The sequence below is a fragment of the Chelmon rostratus genome, chromosome 13 (genome assembly GCF_017976325.1).
Source record: "Chelmon rostratus isolate fCheRos1 chromosome 13, fCheRos1.pri, whole genome shotgun sequence".
NCBI lineage: Eukaryota > Metazoa > Chordata > Actinopteri > Chaetodontiformes > Chaetodontidae > Chelmon > Chelmon rostratus.
Window position 1 is genome coordinate 33,594 of NC_055670.1, and position 13,617 is coordinate 47,210.

At 40.3% G+C, this 13,617-nt stretch overlaps 1 protein-coding gene across 1 annotated transcript; it reads left to right on the plus strand.

The window, feature by feature from the left end:
• The first annotated feature begins 2,358 nt into the window (after positions 1-2,358).
• Positions 2,359-8,253, plus strand: LOC121616221 (acyl-CoA-binding protein-like). The gene is made up of 4 exons (XM_041950924.1): positions 2,359-2,462; positions 4,975-5,092; positions 5,711-5,773; positions 7,889-8,253. Exons 1-4 carry the CDS (start codon positions 2,448-2,450, stop codon positions 7,960-7,962), a joined length of 270 nt encoding a protein of 89 aa, XP_041806858.1. The 5' UTR covers positions 2,359-2,447; the 3' UTR covers positions 7,963-8,253.
• The last annotated feature ends 5,364 nt before the right edge of the window (positions 8,254-13,617 follow it).

Consider the following 13,617-nt stretch of genomic DNA (forward strand, 5'->3'; position numbering starts at 1 on the left):
CTTCCCAGGTTGTTGGCTGAACACCACTGGGTGAGCTGGCGTATCTCCTCTCTGTAGTGGGTCTCCACTACAGTAGTGTCGTCCGCGAACTTCATGACTGTGTTGGTGGGGTGGATGGCAGCACAGTAATGAGTAAACAGGGTAAACAGGGTGAAGAGGGCCGGGCTGAGCACACAACCCTGTGGCGTGCCCGTGCTGAGGACCAGAGAGGATGATGTTGCGTTCCCTATTCTCACCACCTGAGGCCTGTTGGTGAGAAAGTCTCTGATCCAGTGGCACAGTGCTGCAGGCAGACCCACCGCGTGTAGCTTCAGTGCCAGCTTGTCTGGGATGACGGTGTTGAAAGCTGAGCTAAAGTCTACAAATAACATCCTGCTGTAGGTGGGTCAGGGCTGTGCGCAAGGCGATGGAGACAGCATCTTCTGTGGACCAGTTCCCTCTGTAGGCAAACTGAAGGCTGTCTTGGTCCGTGGGGATGAAGCCTCTGATGTACCTGAGAAGAATCCGCTCAAAGCACTTCATGATTACCGGGGTCAGAGCAACAGGCTGGTAATCATTCAGGCAGGTGGTGGATATCTTCTTAGGTACCGGAATGATGGTGGAGGACTTGAGGCACTCAGGAACCATGAACAATTGCAGGGATAGATTGAAGATGTCCAGGAACACTCCTGCTAGCTGGTCAGGGCATGTTCTCAGAGTCTGGCCTGACACCTTATCTGAAGCTCTGCAGGTGTTGATCCTCATCAGGGTGGATGTCACTTGGTGCTACTGCAGGACGAGGGGCTGCTCCTCCAGCCGGGGTAGATGTGTAGCTTTTCTGCTGCCTGATGTGTCGAAGCGGGCAAAGAAGCTGTTTAAGGCGTCAGGTAGGTTAGGCTTGTAGTCCGCCATGGCTCTGATGCCTCTCCACATGTTCTGGGGGTTGTTGTTATTGAAGTGATCTTCAATTTTCTCTTGATACCAGAGCTTGGCCGCACTGTGCTGTCCAGTAATGGTTTCTGGTTGGGAAACACAGTGATGGTCTTAACAGGGAGGACAGCATCTGTGCAGAACTGAACATAGGACAATAGAGATGATGTATAATCCTCAAGGTCTGCCTCTTCACCAAACACAGTCGACACAATTTATGGTTGATTTGGTGTATATAATTACAGTGGATTGTATAGGTGTACCTAATAAAGAGGCAAACTCAAGAGGTATACTCAAATCAAGGATTCCCCTGTATGCTCTCCTGGCATGTGAAGTTACCACCAAATTACAGCAAATCTCAACAGTGATGGTTCCACAAAACACATTGTGGATTGTTTCTATGTTGTTACTTTTTTTACTGAGATTGCTTGCAAATTTATGTGACCATTAGGATGTGAGTAATTATGGCAATATATATGCATATATACTGTAAATCAGTGGTGGAACAAGCAGTCAGATCTTTTACTTAAGCAAAAACAACAACACTAAAGTATAGAAATACTCAATACTTGTAAAAGTATTAGCATGAAAATGTACTTAAAAGTACAAAAAGTAAATAAATGCATTATTTTGAATGGTCCATTTCAGAATAATGTAAATTACATTATTGAATTGCAATATTAATGTATTACATGCATTGCTTAAATGGCAGCTGGTAAATGCAGGGCTATTTTTTTTTTTACTATATATACTGCTGATCATCTTATCTTAGCCATAATATTAAATCATAATTCATTTGTTGATTGCATTTTCTATTATTAATCTGAATTTGAAAAATACCTTCTGTTAGGCAAACGTAAAAGTAGTAGAGTAAAAAGTAGTTGCCTCTTAAATGTAGTGGTCCAAATAGCAGAAAGTGGAAATACCCAGGAAACTTGTTGAATACAGCATTTGATTATTTATTTTTCACCACTGTGACTTCCCTTCGAAATTAAACTTAACTTCCAAATTAAACAGAAAATCTGATAAAACCTCTCCATCACTCCCCAGAAAAATGCAGTAGCCAGTGACACTAAATCAGTAATTAACAGTAATTAGAACACACTCTTAATTATTCGATTCTGATTGGTCAATCGCCAAAATTCAGCGATGTTTATTTCTCGACAGACGACCGCCTGCTCAGGAATTCTAATCTGTCATTGGCTAAATGGGCAATCCCTTAATGATTGAGAGGCAAAATATGGAGCATTTTATTATGAATCTCGTGACCACATGACAGCGACATCAAAGAATGGCGCAACTCTCTTTTTTCAATAGCGCTGGTTCGGACTATGGTCCCGCTTCCGACCAGCGGTTAACCAATCATAGTTTTGATTAGTTGAGTGGCATATGCAGTGGGCAATCAGATTTCAGAATTGGTCTATGCCACGCCCCCAGAACCCCGGGAACGTCCCTGAATAGGAAGGACGGTGGTCTTTGAGCCTTCTGTCGAGTCATTTGTCTGTGAGCGGATTACCCTGTTGGAATTGTAATTGAAGATGGCTGATCTCCAGGTGTGTATGGAATTAGCTAGTTGGCAACGTTAAGGCACGTAAGAGTTAGTTTAAATTCCGATGTCGACAGAGCGAGCCAGCGACACAGAAACCCGTTAACTGATGTGTATAGGTTTAGCTAACCATGCTTATAGTGAGCCCCGGGTGTTGTTTCCTTCAGTCAGCACATGGCAGCTAAGCAGTATAGTACTGATTTTAACCGCCACCGTTACTCTGAATACAATGAGGGCTATTATTTGCTGCTAAATCGGTCGTTGAAAGAGATGTGTTATTGAGGTGTCGTGGTGACGGGGTATGGATTCATTATTATTTTTCCCACATTAGCTGTGCCTTAACTACGGTGGCCGATAATGACAAACGCGCTGCAAAAGCCCAAAACATGTCCATTAGGAGAAACGTGCAGCGGAGGCAGAAACAATGCCAACTCTAAAACACGTACGGAAATCCAAAACAAATATAACAGAAGCTTGTTGACAGGTGATCAGTATAAGAATTTTGCAGAATGTTTAAATGGTGTTGGCTTTGAAACATTTCTCACTGACTCACTTTGGCCTACATTATCCTGAGGGTCAGGAAATACTCCTAGCCATGCTGTTAACAATGTTTCTACAACCTGATCTCTGCTCCTCCTACATGGTCCCATTGTATATTGTAATTCTGTTTTAGATCAAGTGTTGCACACACCAGCAGCATCATTTTATACGATGTGACTAGGTACAGATTGGTCTAGTTCAGCAGTGTTTTTCATGCATTTATTCATATCATCATAGGTAGTGCGTCACCGGCAATAAGCAGATCATCAGGATTATCAGTAGCATGAATACAAACTTCTAATAGATAACTTTAAGTATCTGCAGAGTATCTGACCTGTTTGCAACATGTTTAGTTTTTTCTATGAAAAAATACTGTCATGCCTTAGATTGGTTTTGATGTCACTCTCTTCTTTTGCCTTTATGAGCACAGATCTTAATAGTGGCAGCCTCTATGTCCACTCACCCGTCTGAGTCTCACCTTTTCAGTAGCTTAACTGTACTGAGCAACATTTGCCATGACTTTCTCTGTAAATACCCCCAAACCATGTCCTGTCAGCATTTGATACAAATCATCGTGTAACTTGGCAGGTTAACATTGGCATCTGCACTCTGCAGATTTGTATGGACACAGTCAATGAATAAGACACAAGAAAATAAATTTACCAGTTGACCAACATGACTCATACTCACTTGTCCCCAGGATAAAAAGATAGAACAGTGTCAGGCTTCAAAATAAACTTTGTGGCAAATTAGTGCTCTGGGCAAGATCCATCGCTATGGACCCCAGCCATCCGGGCCACAGACTGTTTGTACTGCTTCCATCAGGAAAGCGGTACAGGAACATCCGCACCACCACCAACCAACTGAGGGACAGCTTCTTCTCCAGAGCAGTCAGAGCTATCACCCCCAGCAGCCCCTCACTGGAGTGAGAGACTGTGAGAACTGTGAACCACTGCACACCGCACTTTTACACCATCACCTTCACTTCCACCTGCACCTTCTGTGTACTTAACTTTTAGGTACACACACACTTAACTAAATTGTATACATTTTAGTATATTGGTACATTTCATTGGTATATTTTTTTTTTACTGTTTATATACATTTTAGTATATTTCAGCTGCTGTTGGTACATTTCACTGGTATATTTTATTCTGTTGGTTCATTTCACTGGTATTTTATTCTTTATTTTTTAGTATATTTTATTTTCTTAGTATATTTTCATTTCTGGTATATTTTTAATTGCATTTAGAAATATTCTTATTGCATGTTGGTTTATTTTATTCTTGTATCTTAATTTTATTTCATAATCTTTCTCATCTTTCTTATTATCCTGTTTCTAACATGGGGGTTGCAATGCAAATTTCATTGACATGTTATGCTCAATGACAATAAAGAAATCTCTAATCTTGAAAAAGACTCTCTAGTTCTGCAATTGCAACTGTGCAAACAAAAACAGAACATGTCTGCCATCATTTTGAAAATAATGAAACTGCACTACTGCCCCAACCCACAAGTTGACAAGATTGGTTTCTTAGGTATGTTACGTATGAAACCCTGGGTGTCTGAATCTGTGTTTGTGAGACTGTCATTAGCCTGCTGCAGTTCCCAGGTAGAAATGTTCGGGCATGGCACTGACTGCTTTTTTTGCTCATGATATGTCTTGTAGCATATAAAAAACACCATATGGACGTGTCAACAAGGTTAAAAACTTGATTTTAATTGGAATTGAAAAAAGACTATTCATTACTATTGTCTCCTCCACACACAAAATGTTCCAAACTCAAAATGTGATTTGATACAATCACACTGATCCTGATAGAGCTGGCCTTTTCGTTTAGTTACTAATGATGACCTTACAGTAGCCTTACTCACTGAATATGAGTCTTTCTCTTGTGTTATATAGAACTTTAATGGGACTTGGAATGGGAACAAAATATCACAATTGTATTGTTCTGAAGTTGTCCTCTCCTCTGCAGACTAAATTTGATACTGCAGCAGCTGAGGTGAAGCAGTTGAAGGCGAAGCCGACAGATAAAGAAATGTTGCAGGTCTACTCCCTGTTCAAGCAGGCCTCTGTGGGTGACGTCGACACAGGTGAGACAGCACTCATTGCCTCCTGCTGCAAATACACTCCAGCACTCTCAACAGTGTCAACGCTCACAGGTGCTGTTGTTATAAATTGACATGAGTCTAAAGCAGTGGTTTAATTAAGAAATATACAGCTTACACACTTTAGGCTTCCAATATTCATTACATATTGTATCCACAGCTGCTCTTCATCATGAAGAGCAGTGGTACTTGAAACATCACCTAGGTGCAAGAAATGGTGGACATTGAAGCCCTGCAATGTGTGAGCTGTTTCATGATTTGCTCACTTTTGGCTCAGCACCTGCCCTCTTTAGTTTGGATTTGCATTCATATATCCTATTTGTGTCAAGCAATTATTGACATAGTTTTTTGAATCCACAGCGCCCTTTAATGATAATTATTTTTTTGACATTCTGATTTCAGTTCTTTTCGTCCATTGACAATAATCTCAGACTTCTTAGAGAACTGACAGAATGGGCATTTCTTTGACAACTTTTAACAGAGATACATCCATTCACCTAGGCCTGACAGTCGCTAATTCGGACAACAGTCCAAATTAGTGACTTATTTAATGTACTTCAATCTCTTCACTTACATCTGATTTTGTCTTTCTTCTGTGTGAAGGTCGTCCAGGGATGTTTGATTTCACTGGGAAAGCTAAATGGGATGCCTGGGAGGAACAGAAAGGTACAAGGACTGCAGGACTGCAGAAAACAGCACAGTCCTGTAGACGGTGCTGCTCTTAAAAATATGTATTTTTCTGTACAAGGGAGACTTATAGCATTTGTATCACTACTCAGGTCCCAGGCAAACCTTTTCTGAAGAAATGTCCAGTACTTTTCTGTATAGAATGAGGTTATTGTACATCTTGATCGGCCGTCAAGTTACTAATTTACATTAATTTGTGGGAGCTGATATGACCTGCTGCTGTTTGTCATTTAAATCAGTAAAAATGAGAAACTGCTGGCTGAATGTTTTATACAGTGAGCTTTGCTAATGAGAAAGGAGTGACAACAGCTTAGCGAACAGATAAATGTATCTGTGTATTTTGACAACCCGTGTGTCTGTTCATAGTCAATTGAAAGTGTGAGCAAATACTGGCTGTGGTAGAGGAGAAGCAAAATTTGTTTTAGAGAAGTTAAAACTTAACTCATTGTTATGGCTAGAAAAAGGCAGCTTGGAAATTGTGATTCGCAATTTGGTGAGGTGAACTGAAAATGAGAAGACTATGGAGTCTTTCCACAACTTTCTCATGCTCTCTTCTCTCTCAACAATACCTACCATCAGAAAGTTGTAGGAAAAACACAAGCAGGCCATCCTGACAGATCAGTTCTTGTAGTCCTCATGCGGTATCTCTGTAGCCACTGTAGCCCCGACATGTATTTCCAGTTTTTAGGAGGAACATGTCAGGTGTGGAGTAACGTAGTAGTACGGGTCAAGAAATACAAGCAGTCGTGTGATCAGATGAGGTTGCTAGATCAGTTTTAAACAAAACCTCTGGTTTATCTTGTAGAGATGGTTTAAAATTATTACCCCAACTATCTGCTGTGCTTCCATCACATTTTAAACTCACTTTTGCTTCAACTTTAACCCACTGTAAACTCACTGTAGGTGTGTTACACACTCAACTTTCCTGTGCAATGCTTATTGGTTACATCAGGTGCACTCACCTCTAAATATAGTGGTTTAGATCACCTACTATCATCTAATATATTATAAGCTTTTTAACAACTTAAACTGCTTGTTAACAACCTGATCATCTGACTGCTCTGTCAGACTTTTGCAATGTTACCATGTTTCCAGGTCTCTGCACTTATTCTTACACAAATGCAGCCATTTACCATTGAGTAAAAAAACACTTTGTTGAGTACAGTGTTATGATGGCCCATATAAATTACAATAAAATACAATTCAAGTAGTGATAATATAATGCTCTGTAATATCTATATTCTCTTTCCACAAGAATCCTTAAAGCTATTTGGTCACAGTAAACCTAATATTAGCAATCACTCCTGACTCACTGAGAAGTCACTAACCCTGTAATTAAGCATTAATGGGACACACCAGCAGGGTACAGACACACATAATCTGGCAAGGATGTATTTGAATGCAACGGACCACTGAAAGTTCTGGCAGGCGGGTGACGTAGTGCTAATTGGGCGGTGCTTGATTTTTGGCTCCGTTTTTCAACATGGTAGCCATATCACAAACTTTCTCATATTACAGCTGAACAGTACAGTAAATGGTAAATGGACTGTATTTATATAGCGTTTTTCTAGTCTCCCGACCACTCAAAGCGCTTTACAACACGAGCCTGCAGTCACACATTCAAACATGGTAACTAGGCCACCTGCTCATTATGAGCATTAACACATTCACACACCTTGGGTGTTCAGTATCTTGCTTAAGGATACTTCGGCATGTAGACTGCACATATATGTATTGCCATATTTTATCAGCACTGCATAGTTTAGATTTACCCGATTTTTGGGAGCCTGCACGAGACTCATTTGCATGAAATTGAGGACGAGTTGTGATTATGCACATTCAGACATTCGGTCTGGTCAAATGGCTGTGCTGTATCCATCATGCACCGTGTGTCCGGGTCTCTTGCTCTTCATAGAAAATGAACAGGATCTGTGTACTTGAGTCGATGGAGCCAGTGTGTCTGTACCTTGAGTCCTCAGGACTACACACAACATGCAACAAGGAGGAAGTCAATATTTAAAGTAGGAACAGCATTCATTTATTCATTAATTTGTCTTTATGTATTTACTTAAATGCATTTTCATTAACTCTCAGGCAAGAGCAAAGAGGATGCCATGAACGAGTACATCAACCTGGTGGAGCAGTTGAAGCAGAAGTATGGATTCTGATGTCACATGATAGTCACAAACTGGCTAGGACAATGCTGAATGGCCTTAGAGCACTGGCTGAGATGACCACCAGTCGTCCCTCATCCCGTCGCTGAGATATGCCTTAAAAGCAGAGGAGCATGTCCTTGCACAACACATGTGAATGCCTGGTGGACTGCTAGTGGTCCCGATGAGATTAAGCTGCCTTGAATGACCACTGATGTACCATCAGAATTTTTTTCTCCACCAAAGTACCATCATGTTTTAGTTTTGTGAGTCCTGTCATTTCAACATAAAATAATTATTCTCTAAGTACTGTGTTTGGTGTACTCTTGATTTTCTGATTTATTCCGATTTCACACAATGTATTATTTACATTATATCATTTACATTATGTCAGAGTGAAAATGATTACAGTGGATTGGATGGTAGTTTGTCTTCTGATTACATTTTCAAGTATGTTTATTTTATTCAACAACTGTTGTACTTAGAAACAGAACAGTTAAGTGTTTAATGGTCCCACCTTTCTGTCCACAGATGTTTCTGTATTGTGTCTGCATGTTAAGACCAATTTTTTACAGTTGAGTGAACAAATCCTGATGATTTGAATGATTTTGAAATGTACCTGCTTTTACTAAGCAATCCATTTAATTGGTCATCATCCTCCGAAGAGTGCACAACTTGAACTACAGATCAAGCTTCAAGTTTGACCACTCTTGCATTTTGTAACATTGACCAATAGGAATACAGAGAGCTCCTTTAAGCGGGGAGGAGTAGAAATTTTGTAATTTCAGTGAACCCCTGACAACTAAAAGGGGCCACTCTCCATCATAATGAGTACTTTTCAATTCAATTTTATTTATATAGTGCCAAATCACAACCAAAGTTATCTCAGGACACTTTCCATATAGAACTGGTACAGACCAAAATCTTCTCCAAAATGGGAGTTGTTATTGACAACCAACCACATTTACAATGTAAAGATTTATTCACGTTTAATCACATTCGCCGACTTCCGTCCTCACTCAGCAGTAGCATCTGGTGTTTCCCACCATTGAAGGTGACCAAATGAAATATTGAATATTGCATTTTTCTAGGTTTGAACATTGATGCAATGACCCACATTGTAACTGCATGAATAGACAAGCGTTAAATCCTGACAGCAGTTGGCTTGATTTAGCTTAACTGATGGCTAACATTAGCTAAGATTGGTGCTTGTTCCAGCAGACCGCTGCCAAACCAGCATAATGTCAGTTAAAAGTTGACTTTAACCTAGTCTGGTTCCATGTGGAAAGACAACAGCACAGTGAAACTGACTTAACAAGCTTATGGTTTGGGAGCTTCAGGTGAACTCATGGAAGTGCTGTATGATAAGGTATGTGGTCATGTAAGAGGCAATGAAGCAGATCCAGCTCAGGTCCAGAGGAGTCACATTTTATTAGTATGCAGATATGTAAATCACACTGTCCCTCCACTCAAGTCCCTCCACTCAAACCCCTCCACACCACGCCAAAACAGTGACAGAAATCTGAATCTGAAAAACAATGACACTGAAAAATACCTGGCCGCATAAAGAAACACAAAAACTACTCATGAAAGAAGACATGGAAAAATTAGGTGATTTTTATTGAAAAACATATAAAAATAAAATGTTTAGTATTTGTGTTTTATTTTTCAGTGAAACACTTTTCAGTGTCAATACTTGTTTCAGTGCTAGTACAACTTTTTCCAGTGTGTGTGTTTGAATGTGTTTTTCTTTTTCAATTGTACATTTTTTCTATGGCAAAATTTACAGTCACCATTCTAGCCCCATTCCCCCACTGTACATTTTATGATACAGGCTTTCTAATTATTTGTCCATTCTTGGGCCTCATCTGTTCAACAATTACATGCTTCTGCTTGCTTAGATTATGAAAAATGCAACAGACACAGATTTATATGATGAGATCAGCAGGCAACCAAGCACTGAGTAATGTGTTTATCTTCAGCAAGATTGACTGCTGTCATGCTGCTGTAATGCTATCCAGGTCTCTAAAAAGTGTTCAGACATCTGTAGACAAAGGGGCCCTGGGTACAGACATGTAGAAGCCCCCACACACCCCTTCTGCTTAGGACCAGACTGAAAAGGACATTAAATGACTACAAATGATGTGACTGCCTTATTTTGTGTCCTGTACTTGTTTTATGTCTTTTAGTAAATATTTTATGTCTCTCTGTAGTCCCTGTTATGTCTTTTTATTGTCATACCTTGTTGTAGTTGTGGTCCATTTGCATCTCTTTGTAATTGTAATCATTTGACTTTCCAGCATGACAAGTTAACAGCCACTTCCAACAGAGGCTCTGGCCACATGCCCAGTGGCCTAAGAAGTGAGGAACATATTTCCTCATTTATTCTCTCTTTGCGTAGTTTCCTTGTGTCTTTCCATGCATCCCTGGTGGGAGGGGCTAAGACACAAGGAAAAGACACACGTGAGGGAAACATGGATGCAATTTAAGAGAATTGGGGGTACCATATGTTTTGGGAGAATTGAGACGTTCTGTCCTCTGAAGCGCCATGTGAAGTGTCTGTTTCTGATGACGGCAGCACAGCTGGATTTGCTGCATGAAAGGGCCAGCACTCTGTTCTTCTTGGGAACTCTGTTGGTTTGCTTGCCAACATTAAAACATTTCTTACGTATTGTTGTCTCCTCTGTCAGAGTCTGTTAAAACCCCTAAAGTACAACATTGGGTATAAAAGGGGGCATTCTTAAAAGGTTCAGTCGATCACAAGCAAAGATGGTTCACCACTTTTCGAAACACATGAGTGTATAAAGTATATTTCTATGTGGGCTTGGGAACTATTTTTGGTAAACAGTTTATTTGCACATGATTGCATTGCATATTTTTATTTACATTTTACAGTGCCCCAACTTTTTTTAAATCAGGGTTGTAAACAAGCTCTGTTGTGTTTTTTAAAATGCTCTCTAGGACCTTATTTACATTCAATGTGCATACCACTTAGCTTCATCTCTATTAATTATTCCAGAAAAACTTACCGTTTGTAACAATTTTCCTTTGTCCATTGCTGGCAGCTCTGTAGTAGCAACAAGGAACTCCCTCACAAATTCTCCCCCTGAATTAGGTTTTAGCTTCTTAGCTAGTAGCTAGCTCACCACAAAACACGGCTGCATTACACTGTCTCTGTCAGAATTCAGTCTTGTGAAAGCTTCTTGTTAGGCATCCAAACTTTAACTTCGTTGAGCATTAACTTTATCCAAGCACATTTGTCCTTGCAACTCAACCAGTTTAGCATGTTTGAGAGCTGTAATAACTCAAGATTAGCCTTTTTACATTGCTGCGAGTCTGTCTCTACAAACTAATTTAGGCACACTGGCTTGCCTTCTAATTCAACCAAAAAAAAAAAAAAAAATTCTCTTGGGAGGTACGACACTCCGCATCTACTTACATTTTGTTGACAGGTACCACTGCCAGCCAACTGCAGGGCGTGGCTGGCAGGTCTGGCCTCCTCCTCTCCTGAGCACACCTGTAGCCTAATTATTTGTAAAATCACTAAGTTCAGATTGACCAACCAGTGCAAAGAAGTGGGCAAAGGACAACAGGCTGAATATTTGTAAGAATCTTTATTATAAATGCTACACAATAAGAAATAAAATGTTAAAACAAGGCCAAACTACATGTCTGTGGAAAAGGGGCCGTGAGTGAATGGAGTGGGGGAAGTTCAAAAAGTCAGTTTAGAGAGATGGGACAGATCTGTGGCTGGGTGTGCTACACTTCCCTGCGTGTGGCAAATCCAAAGAAACATGCCAGGGCTAGCTGCGCAGTTGCTGGTTGCTGCTTCCTGGCTGGTCGGTTGTAATGTCCACATTGTAACACACACACACACAAAATAGTAATAAATCACTGCAAGCCAATAAATAATAATCACTGCAATCACTCAGGCAGACACAGGTCTACCCAGTCACATGTTCAATCATGATCCATCTGCTGACACAGTATAAAACGTTCGCCTTTCACGATTCATTCATTGAATTGTCCGTTCACCTTCGTGGAAACATTGAGACTCCTGAGATTTACCTGGTATTGTGACTATTTTGCCTCGTCACCTTCTTGCCTGCCTGACTCCTGTCTTCTTGTGTCCAGGTGCTCACCCTTGTGTGCCTGCCTATGCCCTCTCACTGTGTTGTCATGACTAACTTGGAACTGGACCTCACCTGGCCTGTTCTCTCTCAGCTGATTCTCTTGACTCATTTTGGGGATCTCCTAGAATGCTGCACATTGCTAACAAACTATTAAACTTTTTTAAGTATCCTCTGTCTCTGTCTGTCTCTGAGTCTGACTGTTACAGCATTTGGGTCCATTTACTTCTGCACAAGACTGTTCACACTATGATACAAACTGCATGTTGTTATGATTGCTGCCGACTGCAGGATGATTCATACTGAATCAATGGTATGTCAAATGAACGTATGTCACCACCTTCACTTTGCAACACTGAGATAAAGTAAAAGTGGCACGAGTATGCTCATCACAGGAGAGGAAGACACAAGTCTCTTCAATGACACTGCACATCAGCTGATAAACAGGATAGAAAAAATTAAGATGTAGCAAAGTGAGAACTGTACTTGGATGAGGACAGACTTCTGGTGCACTGGGAAACTATCTGCACCCTCAGGATATTGGCTTCCTCTGCTGTGAGACTTACCACAGGGGATGGACGTTTTTGTGTTATTAAACTCTGTTCATATTTGTGAAAAATCTGACCTGCTGGTGGCTCTGGAAGAAATGTCAGGAAATCACCAAAGTAAAAAAAACAAAACAAAAAAAAAAAAAAAAAAACAACAACGTAGAAACACCTGAATGCCCCCTGCCTTAGAGAGCCACAGCAGCAGCAGCCAGCGGTCTAAATGAGGAGGAGGAGAGTCAGTCCGTTGTCGTCGACAAAATGAGCCAATTAAGGAAACAAAGCAGCATTTGGATGCACTTTTCTCTTTTGGCAGACAGAGAGGCTAATGCAGTATTAGTCAAAAATATTTCTTTTAAGTCAGGCTCCACAAATAATTTGCACAGACACCTGAAAACTCAACATCCAACAATAAAAGTGGCAGAGGTGAGAAGAGAGCCAGATGACTCAGATAATAGTGACAATAAAGTCTGTGAAAATGCCACCAGTCTGTTGAACAGTTTGTTTGTATGTTTTGTTGTTTTGTGTTATTGACAATGTTCTTGTGTGGAAGTCTTTGCACTAAAAGCTGTTTTGCACAGAAATTCATTGTAGCCTGCTTTGTTTTTTTATGTTTATATGTGTTCAAGTCATGGTTTACACACATACACAAAATTTGTACAAAGGGTAATTCATGTCACTGTCAAACAGAGTGATATGGCACCACCCTGTGGAATATTTACAATTAATCCAGATAAGACTTCTAATCCACACATGTCCAATAAGGTTTCAATCAATATTACAGAATAATTCAAACTCATATTGGTGGGATATCTTGTTGTAATGACACATGAATTGTAATGACACATTGCATTCTAAACTAAACAGAATTACAAACAGCAACAATAACAGCATTTGTTCAAACATATCCTCTGCACACAAGAATTCATGTTATTTGTGGAGTTTCTTGACTTGCGTTCAATCACTTTAACGGCTCGGAGGAGGAACGTACTGAC